The 25,608-nt window shown below is 47.2% G+C and overlaps 1 protein-coding gene across 1 annotated transcript in view; it reads right to left on the reverse strand.

Annotated features, from left to right (window-relative positions):
• Positions 1 to 327: 327 nt before the first annotated feature.
• The window catches only part of GFRA4 (GDNF family receptor alpha 4), a 65,062-nt gene continuing 39,781 nt past the window's right edge, over positions 328 to 25,608 (reverse strand). Inside the window, exons 2-8 of the mRNA XM_082760306.1 lie at positions 12,201 to 12,479; positions 9,018 to 9,098; positions 5,820 to 6,165; positions 3,254 to 3,363; positions 2,363 to 2,497; positions 1,947 to 2,104; positions 328 to 522 (exon numbers count right to left, since the gene is read on the reverse strand). Coding sequence (XP_082616432.1) covers positions 376 to 522; positions 1,947 to 2,104; positions 2,363 to 2,497; positions 3,254 to 3,363; positions 5,820 to 6,165; positions 9,018 to 9,098; positions 12,201 to 12,479 — 1,256 coding nt within the window. The 3' untranslated portion in view covers positions 328 to 375. The remainder of the gene's footprint in view (positions 523 to 1,946; positions 2,105 to 2,362; positions 2,498 to 3,253; positions 3,364 to 5,819; positions 6,166 to 9,017; positions 9,099 to 12,200; positions 12,480 to 25,608) is intronic.

Consider the following 25,608-nt stretch of genomic DNA (forward strand, 5'->3'; position numbering starts at 1 on the left):
CGGGGCAGGCAAAAGCTTTTCCTCTGCAGCTCTCATTTCTTGACTCAACTCTCTCCTTCAGCTTTTCCAAGGGAATTGTCTGTGGCTCTGGCCCCAATCCGCAGGGAGCTGGAGAGACAACAACCGAGCTGTGGGAGTGAAAGGTGGCCAGGACCAAGAATGAGCTGGTTGTCGACAATGCTGATTGTATAAAACCAAAGAAATTGGCAGACGGGCGAGGAGGAGAAAGGGCCTACACGCTCACCTCTCCTTCCCATCCCCTCCCTCCTCCCCAGCCCACCCCCCTGTCCCGAAAAAAGTTACTTGTCTGGTTGTTTTTTTTTTTTGAGAAACCGACACAAAGAGAGTCACTGCCTGGCGTGTGCCCGCCCTGCCTCACATCACCAGGAGGCTCAGCACGGCCAGAGATGGGAGAAGCCATGAGTGCAGCAGGGATTCTGCCCGGAGGGATGGAGCTGCAGGGCTGGAGGCCTCTGAGGACAGGCGAGTGGAGCCCCGCAGGAGCCGCTCCTCCCCGGCCACCTGCAAGAGAAAGGAGACAACACGGGGTGAGGAGCTGGGGTTGTTCCCCACATCGGTCTAGATTTCAGGTCTCCAAGCTCTGAAGCCTTCCTGTGGGTTTTCACGTGCAGGAGGAGACTCGGCCTGGCTCTAGACTTGTGGTGGTGAAGGTGGTGGTGGCACCAGGGTCATGGGCAGAGAACCCATAGGTCTGGACAGCAGGCTGGAGATGTCCTTTTGTAAAATGGGTACCTGAACACCTACTGTGAGCAACAGAGATCCATGCAGCCCAAGGAGTCACCGCTGGCCAGTAGTTTGATGTGGTGGCCTCTCCAGGTGGAGATGTCCCCTGGGTGTTGAAGGCATCACTTGCAGGTGATGGCTTGGATAAAAATCTCAGTGCAGGGTGGGGACCACCAGCCAGAAGCAAGATCTCCAAATCCTGGTTACCATTGTGGTTTTGGCCAGATGAATTTATCCTTTTGCCTTGCATGGCCACCAAGGCCCCAAAAAGTAGTAAGGGAAGCTGATACGTCTACACCTCCTCAGTTGATAACTGTTCAGTGGAAACAGGGTGGAGTGGAAAGATTTGGGTGTTTTCTCAGCAAAAGACACAGGGAAAGAGCTTTGAAAACCTGCATGTGGAAGCTCCCTGGAGGTATCAGCTAGCCCAGCACAAAATCCACACTCGGTCCTCAGAGTCTAGTTAACTGCAGCTTCTGTTACCTGTATGTTCAGTAAATCAGGGTCACTGTTAATTATTCAACAGTAAAATAATTCATTCTGAAGATTAATCTGGTGGGTGGCAAGTCAAGGTCGTTGCTTTTTACTTAATAATAAAATATTTAATGCTTATTACTGTCATCATCAGTAAATTACCCTGTTATTTGTTTTAGAATAATTTCAATTTAATATTAATTTGATACTAACAATTTGCTGCTGACTAGAACCTTTCAGCTGAGGTTTCCCAATGCTTAGCAAACTCTGGTCAGTTAATCCTCAACGTGTGACCTCCAGCAGATGAAATGCTTGTCTGAACCTACGTGGCTGCCCTCCAGCAGGGCAAGGGGCTGAACCAGTGCTCATGGATCCCTTTTACACTCCTGAAAAGCACAGGGGTGCTCCCAGTACTCCTAGAAAACCCATGTATCTCAAGAGAACCCATGAAAGAAAGGAGATGGTGACCAACAGGCCAGAGGACAGCAAGGGATAGGATGGGATGGGATGGGATGGGATGGGATGGCATAGCCCATGGATTCAGGCAAGAAGATGTCAGGGCATGAGGAAGAGGATGATGAGGGACTCCTAAAGGTGGAGGGAAGGTTGGGTATCTGCACCTAGCTGAAATGACACGAACAGATGAGGGAGCTGAAATGAGGAGGGCTGGAAGCCATGGAGCAGGCATGGACAGAGCCAGGCATCCCCTTGGGGCCAGGCTCTCCTACCTTGGTTGGCTGGAGGTGCTCGAAGATGTTCTCTCTGAGGGTTGCCACAGCTCTGTTGGCGTTTCGCTCCTGCTTGTACATCTGTGTGGTGGGGGGAATGGATGGGGCCACGGCTGAGTTCAGGTAGGTCCCATTGCCAAAGGCCAGGATGGCGTTTTCTTTGTGTGAGAGAGAGATGGAGAAAAGCATCAGCAGGGGAAAGCACACACCTCCTTTCTCCAGCTTTCTTTGGCTGCCTGTCCTGAATGACATGCCCAAGGACCTTCAGAGCTCCTTTGCTGAAACCCCAGGGAGGATTTGGGCACCTACAGCCTCCAAAGGACTAGGTCACCTCCGTGTCCTTGCTCCCCAGACCTTTACAGGGAGCCTCACCAGCCTGTGGGCAATGCTGCTGGAGGATTCCTGGCGATACTCACGGAGACAGATGTTGTCGGTGAAGAGGCGCAGAAAGCTCTCGCACTCTTCCTGCCGGTTGCCACTAGCGTTGCACGTGCACCAGGGGGCTATGCTGGAGGTCGAGTTGTCGATGTAGTTGGGAGTGATGGGGCTGCCTGCGGGAAGGATGAGAAGTGTTACCACAAAGCTGGTATTTCAGGAGGGGACAGGACATTTCCCTTTTTTGCCTTTTTTTCACCCCTCTACCAACAAAGCCTTCAGTCGATCAAAGTGGGCTATCAGCCTAAGGAAGGGGCAACTCCTGAGAGCTCAAGTTCCCAAATAACATTCAAAAACTATATGTGAACCTGTGTCACATCGTCACTAGACAAGTCACAGCCTCCAGAATGGTCAGAGACAACAAACAAGGGATTAAACCAGAAAGAAATCTTGACCCAAAGAGCTTTCAATTTATCCCTTGGGATGGATCAAGTCCAGCACATTGGTGCTTCTCTTTGGACTCTGGCTGTGCTCGTGCTAACAGCTGCCAGCTGGGTCTCTGCAGCATCTGCAAACCAAATTTGACATCTGCAATCAGCGAGATGGCAGGGGACGGTGATTTCCCAGGGCATCACCAGCAGTGGGATGAGGGAACACCCACCAGAGCAGATACCTGGGGTCAACCCGTCATCCTGAGCTTCTGTTAGGGTGCAGGTTTTTTCTGCCTCTGCTGCAGCTATCATAAAATTACCCAATGCTCATGGCTTGGGCACAGCAGAGAGAAAAACCAACAATTCTGTGCGATCCCAGCCTCGGATGCCCACCTCAGAGCTTTTAGCTGGCTGGAGTACAGGCGATGCTTCCCCCCAAGGGTGGGAGGGAGAGCAGCTGAAGGATAAAGTATGAAACACGAATTATGGAGCCCAGCTCACCTATGATGCCGGTGTATGCCAGCAGGCAGGCAGCATAGCTGTCCCGCCGGCAGCCACTCGCAGCCTGCAGGGATGGCTGGCAATTGAACTGGAACTCTGCGTAGCGCGACCTGACAGAGAGAGAGCACAAAACGGGACTTATTAGCACTTATTTGGGGCAAAATGGGACATAATCGCGCACTGGAGGTGTCGAATGTGATTGCACAGAAGGGGATGTGTTCACACGATCCTTTGCTGCTGCAGTTGTTGCTAAGCTGGTTTGGATAAATATCACAGGTTTTCTTCTCTCCTGCCCCCTCCAGCAATCCAGAAGTGGGTTTAATCACTTGGAGAGGAGAATGAATAGGTGCTGTAGGTCGTGTTTTACAGGCCTCCCCTGGGACTGCAAGAAAGGTGCAGTCTTGGAAGTAATGTTTGTTTTCTGATGTACGAAGCTGATTTTCCGAGGAAGAGCTGTTGTAGGCAGCGAGGGAATTCGTTCCCTACTGCCTTTACCTGACTTCTGGGTACTAACTTCCCCTAGAGACCTAAGCCTTCATTTTTGGACTGAATTGCTGAGAAAGAGAATCACTCTGGCCCAATTTCTCTCTCTTCAAAGATTATGTTCTAAATGTAGCCGAGGACATCTTCAAATTAAGGGCAATGCCCCAAGGCTCAGATATGCTCTAACCATCATCGTGGCTGTTGCCACCTCCTCTGCTACAGGCAGGAGATGTTTGGACTCATTGGAGCCTGTGGAGCAGAAGGTGCATGCCATGCTCCTCTCACCTCTGTTGTGCCTTGAGTTTTGTGTGGTCTGGGTAAAAACAACAAATGGCTCAGAAGAAAGGGGCTTTGAGACCCAAACCTGGTCTTGTTGGGACCCTCCAGGCTGTGCGAGGAAGCAGGTGCATCACTCATATGTGACCAGGTGCTCCTTGCATGTGGCTCCCCTGCTCCTTGGGTGGATAAGCTCTGTAAATCATGCTGCCAGCCAGGTATTTGACACCCAGTTCTTTAGGGGTGGCTCCATTGTTGGCACATCTAGTGGCATTTGGATATTGCAGGATATCCAAGACATCTACATGGGGCTTTCAGGTAGGACATACTACTGGATATACAGATCCATGAGGCAGGCAGCCAGGGCCCAATTAAGATGTCCTAAGGTTCCTCATATAGCATCAACCTCTCTCTCCTGTGCCACGGCCAGGCAAAAACACTTAAAAAATTTATGCTGTATTATTTGGAGGGGGGAGATGTGGATTGCAGTTTTGTATCATTCACGTTAGCAAAGCCCACACCTCCAAGCAGGGAAATTTGAGAGGTTATGAATGATAAGAAGCTGCAAGAAGGCTTAGCAGCACAGGCAGAATTAGCCTGGAGTATTTTACTCCTCTAAAGTGCCATGATGTGTTGTTCCTGCCTCTTCTTGTGGTTTCTGCACTGCTGCCTTTGACCGGGTCACACATCAACCCCTTGCTCCCGCCGTGTCTCTAGAGGATGTTTTATATTATATATTCAGAGACCAAGGAACCAGATAATTAACAGCTGTGCTGCTTGCAGGAAATGGTTTCCAGCCTCCTGGGAAGCAACACTTTCCCCTTTGATCCTCCTCTTCCCCCCTGGGTCCACTTGCCTTGTTAGGGAGAGGGCAGTACCCCACAATTTGGGATTCCCTAGGTAGCTGGGGGAAATCTCCAAGTAAGAGCTGGTGTGGCTCAGGGGCTTTGCATCTTTCAGAGTCAGCTTCAGCTCTGCTGCTCAGTTTTTGTCCATTAGCAGCATATTTGGGTGCAGAGGGATGAAGGCATTAATGCTAGTCCACCTTTCCAAAAGGACATGTGCTGCCCTCACTTCCCCTTCTGAAAATACAAGGTTTGTTTTAATGTACTTTAATGATGATGTTCTGGCAGTGGATGGCTGCTGGGAGTTCAGCTCAGGAAATCCCAAAACCCAGAATAATTAGAGGCTGGGATGGGACTGGGAGACGTGTCCTATGCTGGCCTTGCTCTTGTGCTCTTCTCTAGGTGTCTGCTCATGGCCACAGCTGCATGGAGGACACTGGGCTGGGAGCATCACTGCATGTTTGGTGTGGTACAGATGCTCTCACACCCTACATCTCTTGTGGATGGATGCCATCCACCCCAAGAGTTGTACGTGGATTAACCTTCTGGAATATCAAAGACCTTTTGAGAATGGAGGGGTAAATATAGTGGAACTGAAGGAAAATCATGTAAGGGGGGTATATGTGAGGTGCACATTAGGGCAGGTCCGTGCCTGCATGAGGCTGTGTGGACCCCACTCTGCATCCCTGCTTTGCTTGCACCTTCCTGGAGCTATTCCTATAGAAGTCTGTCTGTGGGACCGAATCCAAAACTGATAAGAGAGGTCAAAAAAGGCTCCAACACAAAGCTATGAAATCTGTTTCTCAAGGCCTTCCATATCAGGGTACGAGACCAGGAGATGGACCACGGGAAGGAATCACTCAGGCAGTGGCCTACATGGATGATCTGTGGCAAGATGGATGCGTCCACCACGATCCTCTAGCTTGGCCCACCAGCTCTCCACCTCACCCACCTGAACCTACCTGCAGACGTAGTTCTCCCGGCAGGAGTCCAGGGGTGCCAGGCAGTTGGGTTTCTCCTTGGACTCGTAGGAGCAGGCAGGAACGATGGTCTGCCGCCGGCGCTCGGCGCAGGCCGTGTCATCGCAGGGGCAGAAGAGGAGCTCGTGGGTGTACTCGGGCGGCACGCGGTCAAAAAACTTGCGCAGGGCCTTGTGGCACTTGGAGCGGTTGCAGGTGTCGGCCCGGGCCAGGCGGCGGATGCAGAAGGAGACGTACTCGGTGCGCAGCCGCTGGCACATCTCGTCCACGTTGCAGGCTTTGGCGGCGTCCAGGCAGCGGTTCACCTGGGTCACCTCGTTCTCAGAGCCTGGGGGGCAGCAGAAAATGGGGATGGAGTTCAGTGCTTGTCTCCCCTCAAGCTGCAGCACCCTGTGGAGACCTTGCTCCCATCCCGTTCCTGCTCATGGCCACCTCGGGGTGGTCAGGATGCAGCCCACATTTGCTCCCCGTGTCCCAGCAGGGCCAAATCCCCTTTCCCCGTTCACCTTTCCTAAGAGGTGCCAAGGCCACACAACAAACCTCATGCCTCAGAAACTGCTCCTAACTCCTACACTTAATAAAATAAAACTTTTCTCTACCTTCGGCATCTTATAGCACTTTATCACCACAAATTGACCACCCTGAGGCCTGGTGAGACAGCAGCCCATCCCAGCACCTGCCCAGCCACACGAGAGCTGTTTGGGTCTCACAGCCCCAAAACAACATTTTCCAGATCATTCCTGCCCAACATATCCATGTCCTGAGCTTCAACCCTGTCTTCATGGGATGGAAATCATTTGAGGAATAGGTAATACGGAAAAACATTTGTCTAATACTGATTCTGAAGCTGTTTCAAAGGTGGATGGAGCTCTGTTTGATAGCAGGGAAAATGTCACAGCATCGCTAAGAGTCAGTCAAGACATTAGGCTCTTTCTGATAGGAGAGATAAGATGAGGGTCCTCCAAGTGCAAGAGAGAAAATGAATTTGAAAGCGTTTTCCATCTCTGAATTAAGCCCATGACCTGAAGCACACTAGGAGGACTTTTTTCCCCAGCAGAGAAGATGATTTTTTTTTTTTTCCAGAGGAAAAATCCCCAAAATGAAAAATTTCTAATGCAGAGTCAAGCCCTGTCTTTGGCCAGGAATTAAGACCAGCCAGTCACCACTGACAAGTTTTAAAAGCATTGACAGTAGCTCTGAGCACTTCAAAACTGGCTGCACTCCTTCATTTTCACAAGCGTTATCAGATGCTCCTTCTCTTAGCTGTTTATTTTCCCCTTCTTTTTTGTCTCCGCTGTTTATGGTGTGCTAAGAGATGAATTTCAAGTTTTGCAGGTATTTTATGATGGGTGAAATTTTTTTGCTCAGTGTGTTCCTACCACATAGGTGCTGCTCTTTAAAAATGCCTAGAGTTGAAGATCGCTAGAGCATCAGTTTACACTGGGGAGCTGTCAGCAAGTGTGTAGGAAACAGCTACTTGGAAGGGTTTCATTACCCATTCAGCTAAAGAATCACAGGGAACACAGTAGCTTTTCTCCTGTTCCCACACAACGACGGAGGATGTGCTTTTACAAATCACTACTACAATTAGAGAGGAGGGATATAATTCTGTTTGTACACTTCTAATGGTGGCCATACGTATTGTTTCTGTAAAATTGGATTAAAAAAACCTGTCACGCTGATCTGGTGTGGGGTCACGCGAATGAATGTCTTAAGTTTCAACAAGTTCTTTGGAATTTTGGGGGTATATCTGAGAAAGGATCCTTTGGCTATGCTAACCCTATAATTCTGTGCACTGGACAGGCACAGAGCAGCAGGTCATAAGGTGTGTTATAGACTGTGATGAGTATAAATAGGAAAGAAAAATTAAAACCAAAAAATTAATGTGCCTTATGGATGCTGAGTCCTTTGGCGCATATCCCTGCTGCTCCAGGCCCATTGGCTTTGCTGCCCAACCAGTTTCAGACTGCTTTAAACACCTATGTGTTAATCGTGCATAAAAATCCCCATTCCTGGACTTTGCTTTGCTCCGAAGAGCCCTGTAGGACCTCCAGTAAAAAAGGAAAAACTCTGATGACAAAGGCCACGACCCAGCAAACAGCTTTGTGCATGCTTCACTTTGCATGCTTGGATCAGCCGAGTGGAGTCAATAAAAAGACGTGAGGCCAGGGAGCAACACCCTTCCCTCGCTGGTCAGATTGTCAAGGGCTGATGGGTTAATTCAGTCCCAGACGTTTTCACCTAACAAGTGCCATGCTGTCGAGGAGACTGCAGACATCCATCAGATACAGAGATTCCTGGTTGTGCTCCAGCTGTGTCCTCCAGCCCAGCATCAGGTGTGTGGTCAGGAAGAGCTGCAACACGGCTGCTGGTCTGGCACATCTAACAGAGACACACGTGGAGCGCACAACCTGCTCCCAGGCGGGTAGTTTGGTGACAAAAATCACTGCCTGTAAAGCTTCCCCATGCCTGTGGTGCACAAGCAGAGCTGGCAGCTGTGATGTTGGTGATGGATGGCTTAATAGCTACTGCACTGACCTTTTAACTGAGGGGCTGAGGGTTCGTGCCCTCGAGGGGGTTAAAAGGTGTGGGGCAGCTCTGCTGACATTATTAAGGGGATTACATGATACAAAGCAGAACACGGGGCTGAGTCCTGAGGTTGCCCTCGGGGCATGGGGTTAAAAGTTGGGATTGGGATCAAGCCAGTAGGCTGGGCTGCTGACCTTTCTGCACACAGTCTGGCCCTGTGACTGATGTGGAAACACCTAATACCTAATGATATCCATCCAGCCAATGTTTCCCAGGGCTTCTGCACCACACAGGTCATCCACCTGCTGTAGAGAGCCAGCCCACTCACGATGGCTCATTGCAAGAGACCTTCCTATCATGCCCATGAAGAGCTTCAGCCCCAGTCCTTCACGGTATGGGCATAAAAGAGCCAAAGGATAGAAATTGCAAGTGCTTCTTCTGAGGACATGTTCTTCTACCAACAATTTAGCACAGGACTAATGGGCAACTCCTTGAAAGAATGGTTGCAAGACCGTAGCCATGCAATGCTTTATAAAGAGACCACGAGATACCACAAGGTCTCATCTCATCAAGACCTCATCCCTAGCACCTGACCCACAACCAGCTCCCCCTATTTTGGAGCACTGTAGGGACATCTTCCCACCCACCTACCTGCTGTGATGGAGGCCAGCCGGACGTAATCAAAGCCCCTGATGAACGGCTCGTAAGGAGAACTCTCCAGTACGTTCATGCCTGAGGGGGGAAAGAGAAGTCAGTGAGAAGGCAGCAGAAGACCCTGAGACATACAAGGTTCAACAGCTGCAGCATAAGTTGGCTTGGTGATGAAGTTGTGTGCTCTCCAGGCCATAAGTGAATGGATACTCAAGGTCACAGGAAGAATAGGATGCAACTGGCTTTTAAAAATATATCACAACTGTGGGGTAGATCAGCCCGTCAGAGAACTGTTGAGTTTCAACCTTGTACAGCTCAAGTCCTGGGTCACCCTTCCAGGATTGCTGCTGAGGACACCAGACTGTAGCACAGGCTCTTGCTTATGGGCAGAGTTCATACCACCATCTCCCTACACACACAGGGTTTCCAAAAACATTCTTTTTTTTTATTATTTATTTTTTTCTTACTTTTTTTGTATGGTTCTCCCAGGGTCAGAGGTCCTCACCTATTTCTAGGACACAGGTAGGGCTATGCATGGGGCTGCATCTGGCAACACACATGTCTACATACTTACTAACACCTCTCCCCATCTCCCAAACAGCCCTTTCTTACTTGGCACAGAGCTAATGACCCACAGCTCCCGCAGAAACTTCCTCTCTCCATTTTTATGTTGCTGGGAAGCTAATTTTATTCAATCGGTGCTTCCCTTTTATCTGCTCAATGGTCTGTAATGCCCCGTCACCCTGATAGATACTACAGAATATTATTGAAGCAAACAGCTCAGTATCTTTTTTTTTTTTTTTTTCCTTTTATTAGACATTTAGATGGATACGGACAGCAGCAGCAGATGTACTGGCTGGGATAAAAGGACTATCAAACCTCTTGCTCTGGGCATATGCTGATCACCAGCTGTGGTCAGGAAGAAATGGCTCCCAGGGTACACAGCCCCGTGCAATTACCACAGGTGCATTACAAGGCAGCTTTACACCTTCATTGAAATATCTTGCATCGTTACTGACTGGAGAGGGGCCCATTTGTATGTTCCAGCATAGCAGTTTTATGTCCTGATGATATAGCACCTTATCAGAGAATTGTTATCGGGTTGTCATCATGTTATTGTGTCTCCAAATGGGAAGGTGGCTAAACACAGGCGCACTCAAGAGAAGCTGAGTAAATAGTACGCTTTGTAAATTCCCTGAGCACACACTTCCACAATTGATTTTATAAGAGGGCTTCTAGGAAGCTTTTTACAGCCTCCTGGGTATGTATGACTGAAAGACAGAGCCCCGCACGGAGCACGTGGACTGGCTTCTTTTCTCAGTCAATTAAACATGTGTAAGGACTCGGAAACATGTGACTATTATGAGGTATATTTCCCCCGGGAAATTAAGGCAAGGAAATCAAAGGTTTGGGAGTGTGAATCTGCATTGCAAGTGAGCTTGGTGCTTGCACAAATGCAGGGCTCAGGCCATGACAGCAGAGGAGAAGTCGGGCAGACTCTTGGCAGTCTCCAATATCACCTTTCCCATGTTCTTCCCCAGGACAGAGGTCCCAAGGCAGTGGGCAGGAGCCCATCCAGCTCCTACCCAGCATCTTCAGACCCACACCTGGCCCCCATGCTCCCTGCCATCCTCTCCTTGCTCTTCCAGCAGTGGTCCCAGGGCAGTGGGAATCCTCCTGGCACCACTGTCCTGCACAGCCACAAGTCTCCAGCACACTCACTACCAAGCCCTCTGCTCTGCCTCGTGCTATTCACCCTTTGGCAAGCATCTCAAGTTCCTCTCCTTTGGGAAAAAAAAAAAGTAAAATAATAATAATAAAAAAATCAATGTCCCTGAGTTGGAGCCAAACAGTTTTCTTAGACTGATGGTGGGGTTGTCCCATACCCTGCCCACGCTCACTCACTGAAGCCGCGCCCCCTCCAGAACAGATCTGCAAAGCTCCCATGATAAAAAGGCGATGGAAGCCAGGCCACCTGGGAGCTGCTGGAGTGATGGAGAGGGACCCAGCTGTGTCTGCTAGCATGGCCAGGAGACAGGAGCTGCTTTATGAGAAAATCAGGGGGAGGAGGAGGCGGGAGATGGACTGCGTCCAAAACTTCAGCCCAGGAGGGTCAGCGGGGAAAGGGCTGTGACTCAACCTGTTAAGATGAATGGAGGGGCTGGATTGCTCCCTCTTCCCCAGGCTTCAATGCAAACAACTTCACTTGGCAAGCAATTAGGGGAAAGATTGGATCCTAGGTGGTGCTGGGGCCTCTTATTCCCCCTGTCAGTGCAAAGCACCATGCTCTGCACCCTGCAAGCTGTGCTACTTGAAAGCTTTCCGGGAACTTGATCAAGCAGTTCCCATTCTGGCAAGCCGGTGCTTTATGGTCTCCATCCTCTTTGTTTTGCTTGGCCTTTTGGCCTGTGTTATGACCCCTGTACCTTCCCTTTCAGCTTTCAGCCAGCAGTGTTTTATTAATCTATTTTGCAGCCTATGGTTGGAAGGTTCTGTTTTATTCCCCGTTTTAATTTTCATGGCGCATAAAATACCCACCAGCCTGACAACGAAGAGTTATGGCCACGGAGGTGCAATTTTATGATGACTCTTAAAAAACGTCAAAATCCAAACTTACTAAATACTGGCTCTGGGAACACTTTAAATTCCAACTTGATGTCACCAGCCCCAAATCTTCACTAACCCAAAGACACCGGTGCACTTGAGATCCTCCAAGAGAGTGATTTGTTTTAAATTCACACTGTTTTTTTCCTCGGTGCCCAGACTTTGTATAGTGTTTCAATAAAATCTGGAGCTTCAGGTCTTGGCTAGAGTTCTTCTATTTACATGCAAAACATGCCATGCATTTCCCCAGCAAATATCTCAAGATATACCGGGGACATTGTGGAAAAGAAGACAACTTATAAAAAAGGAAGGAGGTGTCTCAGGTTTTTGGGATTGCTTTCCTCAAAATGCCATTACTCTGGGGGTCAATAGTTCTTGAGAGGGATCGGGATATGATATAGGTGACCTTTTCCTTTTTTGCATTGACTTCACAGAATCACAGAATTGAAGGGGTTGGAAGGGACCTCAAAAGATCATCGAGTCCAACCCTTGACTTGGGTTCTGGGGACCTCTACAGAAAGCCCCAGCAGCAGTTTCTTTTTAAGAAGACCATGAGAAAAGAGCACCCACCCAACTGACCTTCCATCAGCGTGTGGTGGATGCTCCAGTAGACGCTCAAGCAGTGCTTCTCCTTCTTCATGCCCCGCTTGCACTTGCAGCCGTAGAGCTGGCTGGAGAGCAGGGCCGTCACTGTGCTCCGGCACTGGTTCTTGGCGTCGGGGCCCAGCTTGTTGGCTCCGTTGCCTGCGATGCATTGCCGGAGGGTCCTGAATTTGGAGCTGCAGATGGGGTCGTTAGTGCAGGACTCGCCTGCTTGGAGGCAGTCCCTGCTTGAGCTGACAGCTTCCGCCATACCTTCTGCAAGAAAAAGGGAGAGGGAGGGCGTGAGGGTGATGGAGCAACCCCAGGGATGTTCATCTTCACTTAAAGAGATTGAAATCACCCTCTCCACTACCCACTCTACAAGCAATGACCGTGTTTCTGTAGCCCTTAAGCAGGTGGGTGGCTCCCCAGCAGGTTGGCTGGGGGTGTAAATGCCCATGCTCACCGTCCCTACTCAGGAGCTGCCCCATACGAGGGTAAATATTTCACCTGGCCAAGTGTGCTTCAGCATTGCCCAGCAGCATCAGAGAGGAGTGAAAGGAGAGGACTGGGAGAAGGGAAACTGGATGTTGGGGAGGCGTGGCTCAACCTGAGCTTCAGCACTCCAACCCAGCCCTCTCTCCAAAAGTTTTGGGCCACCAGCAGCAGAGAGATGCACGTGGCCTCCCACACTTCTGGTTGAGGAGCCAGAAGGAGAGGTCACCTTCATCTTTGGGCCCAGGGTCTTCCTGATTTGAGAGAGGGACCCCAGATGGGGTCAGCATGGAAGCAGGAGTATACATGCATCTGGTTCCTGATGCTTGTCTTTTCCTGCTTGGAGCACAAAAACCTCTCCGAGCCCTTTGCTCCCTCACTTTTCAATTTCATCTCCATCCTCCAAAGATAACAGAAGCCCAGTCCTCCCGGAGACCCCACTCACTCCTCCTTGCACATGATTTAAAGCTGCCCACACCTTCTTGAAGCTATGAGCTGCCCCATGTGGAGTGTTTTGACATGGATTTAGCACACACGTGTCCCTTGTTCATTGTCACCACCTCCCCAGGACTCCCACTGTTTTATCTCAGCTTTTTCCAAGCTCCTGAGAATTCTCCTCAGAATTACTTGTGAAAACACAAAGTGCTGCTCTGTTCCCCCTGCTGTGAGGACAGAGAAAAGCACAGGAGGAAGGCATCAGTGCTACCACACACCAATAAATTAAATATGCCCAGCAGGGCTTGGTGCTGCTGTGTCCCCATGGCCTGCAGCAGACCATTTCCATGCTATTAAATGCTCTTCCACTCTCCAGCTGGCTGGCCACATCCAGACTGGCTGCTGGGGATGGGTCCTGGCCTAGGATCACTCCAAGGCTCATGTAAGCATCGCTGCACCCTGGCAACGATGGGGCCAGAGGCTCAGCTGTGCTCAGCGGGGCACGGTGGCACCCATGGTGGGGACAGCACAGGAGACAAGGAGAATTGCATTCCTTCCAGTCTTTGTGGTGCTCTGGAGCATGTCGACATGGGTCAGGCACGGCTGCACCATGGCCTGGGGGAGTGGTGAAGACTGGAACCCAGTTTATGGCAGGGGAGTTTCAGTCCTCACGCCTGTAAATGTGATCTTTGGATTCTGCTACACTATAAAAGCAGAAAGTGCTGCTATGACCTTGAAGGAGGATTTCTCAAATGGTTCCCAAAAGGGAATCCTTACCCCCCAACATGGCTCATTTGGATGGGAATACATTACAGCTTCATGGGGTAGACAAAACAGGGAGCTCTTCTCATGTTGAACCCCTCCAGGGTCTGCTCCTGGTGAGAGCCAACTCGGACAACACCAACAAATTCTCTCTCTGAAATGTGGCCCCCAGGTTTCCATCCCTGAGAGCTTTATGAAATCTCCACTCCCTCCGATTTCCTATTTATTCCTCCATGGGATCTCTGTTCCCTCCTTCCACCTGCTGCCTCCCAGGCCCCGAATTTCGGCACCCTCCTTGCCTTTGCTGCCCTTCTCATGCAGGACTTGAGCCTGGTGCACTCATTCCCCTTCCTGGCAGTGGCAGGGTGTTTCCTTAGAAGCTGCTGTTTCTGTTGCTCTGGCTGATTAGAGTGGAAGGTAGCAGCTGGAATTCAGATATTTCAATTATGTTTATTACAAACTTTGGGTGAACCCACCAGGAGGTTTCTCCTGAAACAGCCCAGTGGCAGCCCAAATGCAGAAACTTTTGTCAAACTCCAGACTATTTCGCGGTGCCTCATGGCCAATGACAAGCTTTCAGTTATCACAAATCTCACAACACCTCAAATTTGAGTTCCCCTACCCCTGATTTATTCATAGACCTGGTTTGTTTAGCACTCAAGGCTTGTTCGGATCTGCCAAATGTGGAGAGAGAAATTATTTCCAACACATAGGAAACTCTGCCTTGGGCTGTCATATCTTGAAGAACTCAGAACACAAGGAACCAGTTTCCTTGAAATATCATTTGGTCTGCAATTTCTCTGAGATCTATAAAGCGAGCCGGAGCTATAGTCTCTGCTTTCAGGCACTGCTGAATTTTCCATGCACAACCTTTCTGAGCAGAATCTATAGGGAAAAAAAAAAAAAAAAAAAAAAAAAAAAAAAAAAAAGCGCTTGACTTATTTTGCCTTGACTTACTCCAAAGGATCTCCTCTGGCCTACGATAAAGCATGGCAGGTTTTATTCTAGAAGAGATGACTTTGTCAGTGTCATGTCAGCTGCTAAAAAAGTAACTTAAAATAGGAATTATATCCTTCCTTCCACCTCTCTGCTACATGAGTGGCAGACGATCCTCCCCAGGATAGATATAAACACAGCCAGCCTGTAAAAGCTGTAAAACACTTTGGGATCCCACTTTAAATAAATCAAGCGGATTGACCATTTGAGAAATTTCCTGCAAAATTTTAAGTAAATATATCCTCAAGCCGAGGCTTGCTTCGCAGAACAAAGGCCGGGGGTGAATATTTACAGCCCAAGCCTGGGGCATAAAACACCACCGTGCAGGCTTTACAGCAGAGGTGCTTGAAGCAACTTTAACTGGAGTGTCACGAATGACCCGCTCCATAATCATGTCACTTAAAAACCAAATCATTCAGGGGCTTTTATTGTCAGCGAAGTCTTTGCAACTGAGACAACATAACACTGCGTTTTTCCTCCTCGCACTACCCCTGAGAGAGTAATTTTATGCAACATTAAGAGAGCGCCTCTCAGGGAAAGAAAAAAAAAAAAGGTAAAAAAAAAAAATCTCGGTGACATAAAATAGACAGCGCTTGCTAACAGGCAGGGACAAAAGCAACATTAGGTTTTCTCTCCCATAGGCAGAGCAGCCCTTCTGGTTTTGCCTTCAGAAATAGCACCTTAATGATGCTCCACCATGGGATTTCTCTCCATATCTGCCCCTGGTTGATGGGGCTGGGTGTATGTGCCGGGTTGTGCGTGGCTTGGGCTTTTTGTGCCTCTGCTTTTCTAATAGCACAACTTCCAGCTCCCTCTGCTCTCTTTAAAAGCCCATTTGTCTGAATTTTTATTCCTCGCTTGCCGCTAATTTCACGCTGTTTACGGTGGGCAGATGGGGTAATGAGTTTATTTTCACATCCTGTTTGCAGCGCTGCTCCACATCTGTTTCTGCTCTTGCTTACCTCGATGACACTCACATAAAGGCACTCCTAATGTGCAGCAGTAAGAGAAAAACCTGGCTCTTCCCAATGCCTTAACAGAGCCCTGCTTCTCCTGCAGCAGGTCTCTCAAAGTGCACTTGGTTGGACCAGGAGATCTGACTCTCCTTCAAGGAGATTATTTCCTTCACCATGCAAATGCAGCAGGGTCTGGGGTGCAGAAGTGTGAAGGTGACACCGCGTGCCAGCTTGGAAATGGCACACAAAAGGCTTTGTGTAACAGAGCACTGCCACCAGACCCTGCTATGCTAACTTTCCAACCCCTCCTGCAGCAGGACAGGGGGTGCAGACGTTTTAGGAGGCACCACACCGTGTTTTATGGTGCTGTCCAACCTGGGGTTTTGGCACACCTCCCTTTTTTTGTATGTCTTTGATGTGAATCCATGCACAGTGCTAGGAAGTCAGTCACTATTAGAGAGACAAGCTGTTGACTCCAGATTTTATTATTTTTTTCTTTTATAATATTTGCTGCTTAGAGGAGGACAACCATTCAAAATCTCTAGCAAGGCAACAGAAGTGGTTTATTGCCCATTTAGGTTTTAGGAAGCACCAGGCTGGGTCAGATTAAATCTGCAGGACAAATATTGGTGCTTGACAATAGGTAACTGCCTGATAACCAACCTGGAGCTGTCAGAAATAATTTGTTACTCACACTTTTCCTGGAGTGAGAATGGATGGGGAAGGGAGTCTGGAAGAAATATTCATAGTATTTCCCAAATATTCATAAACCAATAGTGATGAATGAATGTGTCCAGGTGGCTAATGCTGGTGGTCACTCTTAAAACTTGTTTAGACTCTGCTTTCATGCCCTGCCTTTACAGCCAAGCGCTCAGGATCACCTAAGAGCAAACCCCTGTATACAGCCTAGATGTCATTTCCCATTTCCCATCGAAATAGCTGCAGATGTTGCAGTGGACTGCCTTCCCTCCACACATATTTTTTGGATATGCCACCACCTGCATACCTGAGATTTTCTCCAGAAGGGCAAGAAGCTGTGGCTCACAGGTCCCTCTTTCCAGGGGTCCCTTTTGCAATGGGCTTGGGACACTCAATAGTGCTTGAGGTATGCCAGAGTGGCAACACCACTAGGAATTGGCTGTCTGCACTGCTCCAGCATGGACTTACTAGGGCTCATGTTGCTGGACATGAGCCTGATTTAGAGAGAAGAATGTAAATTGTAACAGAGCTGCCCCCATTAAACACCTCTGCCATACGGATGGTCCTTCCTCCAGACCCGTCTGAGAGCAGCCCTGCCAGGAGATCCCCCATGCCTTGCACAGCTGTCAAACAGATTTCGTAGCACCCAGCAAACCCCTTTGGGATGCTGTTTTGCTGAATTAGATCAGAGCAGCTCATGCAGGGAAGATGTCACCATTCATTGCTGTCAACCCTCTGTGGAACTGGACGGGTTTACAAACATTACACACACAGAATGAAATCCCTCAGTGCAAACTGATCTTTTGCTAGCAGTTCTTCCTGGTCAGTGCTGGGGTGGGGGAATTTGCTGAGAACACTTCAGGAATGTAACGTTGGAGGGTGTCAAAGCAATGCCAGAAAGTTCGAGCCAATAACATGCTGCACATCTTCAGCAGGCATTAAAAATGTGCTTGCCTGACTCTTTGCACCTACATCTCTGACCTTCCTCCCGTTACTTTAAGGTTATAAGCAATTTCTTGTCTGAAGAGTGCCTTCAGGCAGGACTTTACAAGCACTGGAGAAATACAAATAAATACAACAACACTCACTAAGTGGTTCCTTCTCTAATAGCTGTTCCATGTACAAGATAATTTACTCATTGCACAGAATCAAAACCAGAAGAAAACACATTCCTGTATTCTGTCTTCCTGCTTGTCGTAGACTAACACGTGCCACCTGGATACCTTCAGAGCAGCCTGAAACTTTAGGCATCCTGTTAGTTAAGATCCCTGATGTGGCAGGAGATTTATTAAGCAAGTGACTCCACCTGTCAATGGCATGACAGATCTTTGCAAGTCTGAGGATGAGCATGTGTTTTTGGTGGGCTATCCTCTGCCCTGTGGGGACTTACTTAGGCTGCAAAGTGAGAGTGAAACGCGATGGCCACACGTGTTAAATGAACGCATGAATTACTCAAAGAGGGCACAGTGAGTCGGGTTTTAGACACCTGCTGAGATGAACTCAGTAATCCCCCATTTGTCTTTGACAGCCCTTCGCATCCGTAGCTCTCTTAGCCATTTACCAGGAGGCAAGCGTCGCTCTGACTTTGCTGAAGCCTGGGAAGGTGAAGCAATCTATTTGTCCCCCACCGAGTCAATGACTAGAACCTGCCTGGGAAAATAAATAAATAAATAAATAAATAGTTCATGAGATGGGGCATAGGTTGTGGGATAGGGTCTGCAAACTTTAAGGCTGGAAGAAAACCCCTCTGAATGTCTGTAGTCTGGCGAAGTTTCATCACGCATCCATTACCCTGAAGGAGAAAAAAATTCTTCCTGCAAATTCTCATGATAACTTGTAGTGAAGTCTCCCTAGATATCATTATTCTCCTGCACTAGCACATCCTTTCTGACAAGACTTCAGCCTTTGTTTTGCAAAGATGCCTCTGGAAAGCCCCATCCTGCTCAATTGACTCAGCCAGACTAACCACAGACTCAGCTATAAACAACGGTTTTATGAAATGAAGATGCAAATCAGACCATCATGCTGCGTGCATGACCTGCTTGCAAACAGTTGTGTACCTGCCCTGAATAAGATTCATCCATATCACCAGAAAAAAAAAAAAAAAAAAAAAAAAAAAAAAAGAAAGAAAGAAAGAAAAAAAAGAAAAAAAAAGGCTTACAAGCTCTGAGCATCCATGAGAATTCAAACTGGGTACACTTTATTCTGAAATGCGTACTCTGAAAAGCATATTGTACTACAGGATACAGGTTAGGGCAGTGATCTTGAATCGTGTCACATTCAGTGCTTGCCAAAACTTGAGGACACTGTGACAGTGATAGCTCAGGGGGCTTCAGTCCCTCATTTCTGGTGTAATTGAAGTGCTTCCCCTATCCCAAAGTTAACCAGTTACACCACCTGAAGGAGACAGGTCAATTAGTGAGGCTTTTGGTCAATAGGTCTTAACACATGTGCCTATAAACAAACATCAGAGATATCAGGTCCTTGTCCATACATTAAAGATAAGAGCAGGGAGCTGTAAGAACAACTGTATTAAAGCCTGTGAGGTCTCAGGGATCAGAGATTTCTAAGTACTTAAATTATGTACACATAACCCATAAGCTGTACCTAAATTTGGCTTTAAAATGTGGTAAAATCAAAGATTCTCTGCTAAGGCATAGCAAAGCAAATTTAGATCCAGGATGGTCTACCTTTGGTTGGGTCTGCTCAACCAACTTGTCTCCTGTGCCTCCTTCCCTTTTTCTGACCTGTCATGGTCCTCATCCAGACACCTCCTTCTGCACTGGAAAAGTTCATTTTTCCATTTTCAGTTCATTTCTTGTTCGTTTTCCCCCCAAAGAGGAACTGAACAAGACCTTTCACCACATGCCTTCCTGTGACTTCAAGCCTGGTATTTGACCGTATGCTGTTGAAAGCACATCCCAAAGAAGGTGACTCAGGAAGAGTATCAAGAACCTTTGAGCCAGAATCATCTTTATTCTTCCGATTAATCTGATCCCAGGAGGACACTGTGGGCATCCTGTTCCAAAGAGAAGAATTCATTATGCATTTTCTTGGAGAGAGAAGGTACAGTGAGGAACCCTAACTGGCCATGGCTGCGAAGTTGGAAGCACACAGATTGTCTGCATCTCTTGGAAAACTTCAGTCTGATCTCTGTAGAAAGCAGGGAAAAAAGAACTCGAGCATGCACACGTGTGTGTGGAGGGAGGGTTGTGGAAAATGCAGAGTATTGTTCATGCCCAACATTTATTGAGTCAAAAATGTGGCTGATGGGAACCTATACAGACTGTCGAGCTGAGGCACTAAATGTATTGCTTTGAATGTGTTTTTATTGCTGACATTTTAAAGCAAATCTTACTGGCATATCAAAATACATCCAATGAAAGCTGCCATTGAAAGAGAAGTCATTATCACTTCAACCGGTGCTGTGTTCAGATGAAGTGAGGGTGATCTAAAAAGGAGAGCAGACCGCTGTAATGCTCCACATGCTGGCAACTTGCATCTGCCCTGTCCAGCCCTATGATGTTTTCTCTTCTTCTTCAACATCCTTGAGAAGAGTGTGCGACATGTCAGAGCTCTCCAGTGCAATGGTGAAAGCAACAGTCCTGACAAGGTATTTTTCTAAGCCAGGTCTGGCCATAGCAGCCCCAGACATAGAAATCCAGCCCCTTATGTGGGGAGGATGATGTTTTTAAGAATGGGACAAAAAGAAGCAAATTAAGATGGGAAGCAGGAGGTTTAGCAGGAGATTTGCTTCATGTCACCAGCAAGAACGCAATGACCAAGTCAGCTGCTGGGGTTGACACAGAGAAGAAATAAAATGTCCCCATTCTAGATTTAAAAAAAATAAAATAATACATATATGTATAAATATAAATAAAAAGCTAATAAAGCTAAGATAAGGACGAATGGAGTATTCTGCAAGCATGTGCAGGAGGCAGGTGGCGAGGGTGGCACAATCCCAAGCAGAGACATCTATTTACCTCTCTGTCTGTGCCTCAAGAACAGATCAGCATCTCAGCCCAGATTTGAATATGTAAGGCAGGCTGATACTCAGCTTTCTGAGCAAAATTTCATCTAGTGCCTTAAAGGCTGTCTTCTGTCCAGCAGGGTTAGATACAGATCTCCTCCAGAGCCTGTAAGGGGCTTATATACATATATAAATATATAGATATGTAGTTTTTAAACTCCCCTAGCTCCACCTTCCTTCAAATCATTTGACTAAAGGTTTCTGGTGTTTGCCAACTCTTCTAAATCTTGCAAAACCCAGTCAATTAAGTATGGACCTTTGTAGAACATAACCATTTCCAGAAGCCTATATCTGCCAAATAAAAGTTTATTGTTTCCTACAAGGTACTTGAGTAGAAATCTCTCCAATTTGGGCACTGTAACAGGCTCCCCAGGGTAGCTCTGTGTGGAGGCAGGAGCAGAGCTCATTAATCCTCATGGGTCCATTCCAACTCGGGATGTTCTATTCTTCAATGTTTCTATAATAATGCAGTCTCAGAATACCCTGGATAATCTAACAGGTCCACCGTATCTGACTCACCATCATTCTTTTTTCTCTTTGAGGAGGGAATTGCTGACATGTTTCATACACAGTCATTTTCTTCATCTCTGTGTTCATTTGTGGCCGCTGCAATACGCTTTATGAGATCTCAGAGATTCTATAAAATTCCTATACATATATATACGTATAACTCTGTAATATTTTTGGCACTATTAATTTTTGTATCCATTCACCACAGTATAAATTACAGAAAGCTATGATTTGAATTGATATGTAATTCCCAAGCCTTCTTTCAGTGACACTGTTAATAACTTGCTGCAATGTCTTGTCTTTTGCCATGGCCCCCAGAAATGTATTCCCTGTTGTGTCTGAGATGAGAGAAATCTCTTCCAACAGATTTGCGTGTGTTACGTGGCTCTACAGACAGTCTCCATGTACAGACTCATCAAATGCTCTCAGGAGTGTGCCTGCTCTCAGCTGGTGTTTTCCTGGTTTGCAGGAAAACCACACGGATGCAGCTGGAAGACAGAAAGCTAAACAGCCCTCTGCTTTCTGACAGGTGAGTCTCCCCTAGCTGAATATATTTCTGTAACAGCCTCTGCAGCAAACACATCCCTCTACGCATTAATGTTTCAAGAGGGTTTCTGAAAACCACTACCACCAGTCTGCAAAGTGCACAAGGATTTTGTCACACTGCCCCGAATCATCAACAGAGGATTTACTGGCCACGTGGATCACCTCCAGGTGACACAGCTTGCCAAAACTCAGGTGCTTGCTTTCTTCACTCTTTCAAAACTCCCTGTCCAAGTTGGCACACTTGTCTCATTTTGAGTCCTTCTGCATAAGAGCCCAGAAAGCTTGTCACCTCAATTCATTCCAGGAACCAACCTCCACAAAATCTTTCTTATCTATTAAAGCAGCATCTCTGCATTGGCCTGGCTTTGGCCAGAGTCAGTATAACAATTCACTTACAGTTTCTCCCAGATATCTCACATTTCCGATTTTAAATTATATTTTTTTTGCCATGTTCTATTTCATGACCCTTTTCTGGGTCAGGAAACATTTCTTTTGTTGTCTTCTTCTTTTGCTGTTCTTCCCTGTCATCTTTCAGGGTATCATCAATGTGTGTTGCAATGTCCTCATTTCCTTCAAATGATTCTTGCACTTTCCTGTCAAAAGTCTCAGGAGCAAGTTAAAACCCAAAGGGAACTCTGTACAAGCAACATCTCCCATCAAGGTCATTGAAAATGCAGACTCTCAAAGTCTTCTCGGTCAGGGCAATTTGCAAGGACCCAAGAGGGGCAGCTAACAGCATAAAAGAAAATAGATCCCCAGTCATTGTCTTGGAAACATCTCCCTTGGCAGACAAAGGAAAATATTTTCTCTGAATATTCCTGTTGAGTTTATTGGGATCTAATCTCAGTCTGAGGGGTTTGTCCTTCTTTCCTACTGCTCCCGGGGACAGGCACATTGCAGTAGTTTCTATTTTTAAAAATGATACCCAGAGTTAGTAGATAGCCCAAGACCTTTTAATTTCTGTCTCATGAACAGAGAAGCATTTCTGCGGGCTGCAGCTCTGAGTGCTTAGGATCTGACAGCACAGATTTCTATGCCTTGTTCACCAATGACATTCAAGATATATCGATATTTTTTCTTTTTCTTTTTCTTTGTTTTGTTTTGTTTTGTTTTGTTTTCAACCGGGTGAATTCTTTAAATCAACTTACTTACAAGTCATAACCTCACCTACCTGTTGACCCACCTGCACTGCTGCTGGATTTTATTTTTTAGTTTAATTAATCTTTGGCTTTAGCTTAACTCCCTTCACCCCAGAATTCTTTTTTCCTTGTCTACAATTATTTGCAGAGTATCACTTTCCTGCTCCTAATACCACCCACTGTTTCACATTCTTTAGAATGTGAACCTGAAAAGGAATTTACAATGGCAAATAAAATGAAAATTAAAGCAGGAAAAAAAAAAAGGAAGAAAAAAAGGAAAAAAAAAAAAAACAAACAACTAAAAACTTGCTGTGTCTCTTGGTCTCTTATTGTAATCAATTCTCGGAAGGGAGGTTGATGGAAAGAGGCTGGAGGTGTGGAGAGGAACATCTGTGCTGTTGATCCATTTGGGGACAGATACACATGCCTAAACTGGGGACAGGTGTGTATCTGACGTGCACATCACGGCCTTATCCTTCTCTGAGAAAAGGAAGAGCAGGACCCTAAACTTCTGCTGCTGCCCAAGCAGGTGGGTGATGAGATGGTCTGCAGTTCCAAGGAGATAAAATACTTTGAGGATCTTTTTGGGAGACACCTCCCAAATGACATCCAAGCTGCTTCCTGTCATATCCTACCCCGCTCTCCATGGAAGAAGAGTTGTTCCCTTCAGATACTGCTTTAAATACCCTCATTCCACACAACTGCTTACACAAAATTACGCATTCCCAGGGGTTTCTGGAGCCTGTCAGAGAGTCTGTGCGTACCAGCTACAAGAAGTGGCAGAAAAGTAATATCTTTGGCTTCACAGTCCTTATCAAGAATGTGGCTCTGATGAAGTGGACAAAGAAATGCCCTTTTTTAGGAAGCAGGAGAAGGAACAAGGTGAATTATAGACCGACCAGGTGGATGAGACCAGCCAGGTGGGTCAAAGGGTGATGATTTTATTTTTCCAAGTCATTTGGCAGAGGTCCACATGCAGTACCCATGAGAAAGGTCTCTGTGTAGTCATGACAAAGTGGGTGCTCATGAATACTCAAAAAGGAGTAGCATGGCACGTTTTCAGACTAGAAGGTCTTTGAGGGTCTGTTCTGTGCTGGTACTGTTCAATATTCTGATAATGAGTCCGATGAAGGAATAGAGAATAGATTTATGTAATTTGTGGCTGACAGAAGACAAGAAGGGGGTCACAGGCAATGTGCAGGACAAGAATGGAATTCAAAATTATCTTGATCCATTGAAGGCAGTGTCTGAAAACAGGAGGATTATACTGAGCAGAAGGAGAAGTGGCATTGGGCAATGCCAGTACAAGAGGACAGGAGGGAGAAGTCAAGCTAGGGAACAGATGGCTCACCAACATTATGGGGGACGTGACCATGGGGTGGGAGGTGGTTGTGGGCTGAAAAATAAAATGCAGCAGGAAGCTAACCAGAAAAGACAAGTTTCCGGGACATGAGTGGTGCATATTTAACACACAAGGCAATTATCCTGCACTTCTCAGCTCCAGTGGGCTTCAGCTGGAGTTTGGGTCCACCTTTTTGACTAGACAACACATGTTAAGGAACCTTACAAGATCCCAGAGGAATTTCATGAAAACTACAAGTGTTTTTGCAGGCCTGACCTGTGAGGAAGGTCTGAAAGAACTGGGTTTGTTTAGTTTAGGAAGACAGTTGTGAAGAAACAAATCCAAGCACTCAAATATGTAAACAAGACAGTTCAGAAGCGGACAGTGATAGATAGCTCTTCACTGCGGTGGGATGTAAGATGAGACGTAATTTAGAGTAAATGTGCAGCAAGGGAGATTTAGTTAGATATTAAGAAAAATGTTATGTGGAAAGCTAAAAAGTGGAACAGATTACGGAGGGTCTGTTTAATCCCCAGCAGTGGCATTATTTACAGAAGGAGCTGTCAAAAAAGGCTCCTGCATCATCCCTCCCCTGCTGGAGCAGAAGTCTGTGCACAGGCCTTGCTGCAGTCCCTGCCTGCTTCTTGTTCCTACGGCCCTGTCCAGTTGTGGTTGCTGAAGGCCTTGTGGTTTCTGTGTGCTTGTAATGTGAGAACAGCCACCTCAAAACCAAAGAAACCACTCTGGAGTCAGGCCTGAATGTCAAGTGAATAAATTCCACATTAAGCTGATGTTAGTCAGCAGTCACCGTCACTGACGGAATCAAGACAGAGGCCTGCAAAACCAAAGCTGAGAGGCAGAAACCCTGGCAAAACTGTTGTGGAAAAGGGAAGTGGCTTTTCCTCCTCTGAGGATAATTTTTCAGGCTGGTGGTTAGGGACTCTCTTGGGAAGCAAGGGGAATGGGCTCAAAAGCCCTCCCATGGGGGAAGAGCTGCAACCGCTATGCTAACCCATGGAAGATGATCACTGTTTGAGACTGAATGCGGAGTTAGGCATGCCCTGAGAGCAGCAATAAGGTTCCTTGAGAAATTTAGCTCTTTGGATTTTCCTGGAAATGAAACACAGAGAAAGCAGGTGTCTACTGGCTCAGCATAGGACTCTGCTGGGGATGGTGGAGACCTCAGCACCAGAAAACATCCAAGTGCCAGGAGAGATGGCAAGAAAATGTCCCATTTATATTTGACTTTCAGATCCATGAGCGTTTCTGCCTTGTTCAGCAGATAAATATGTCCAATTCTGCCCAAGTTCTGCTGCCCATCTGTGTAATGAAGAGAATGGCTTTTGCCTGCTTGACCAGACACTAACACAGCTACTGAGGCTCTGCAGCTAACCAAACCACCAAACACTGACACTCTGCCACCAAAGCAGCAGAAAAGTGGCATCTTCACCTGCTGAAGGTCTGTGTCCTCCTTTGGCATTCTTTCCAGAGAGCT

The sequence above is a fragment of the Aythya marila genome (assembly GCF_965140915.1).
Source record: "Aythya marila genome assembly, chromosome: 4".
Taxonomy (NCBI): domain Eukaryota; kingdom Metazoa; phylum Chordata; class Aves; order Anseriformes; family Anatidae; genus Aythya; species Aythya marila.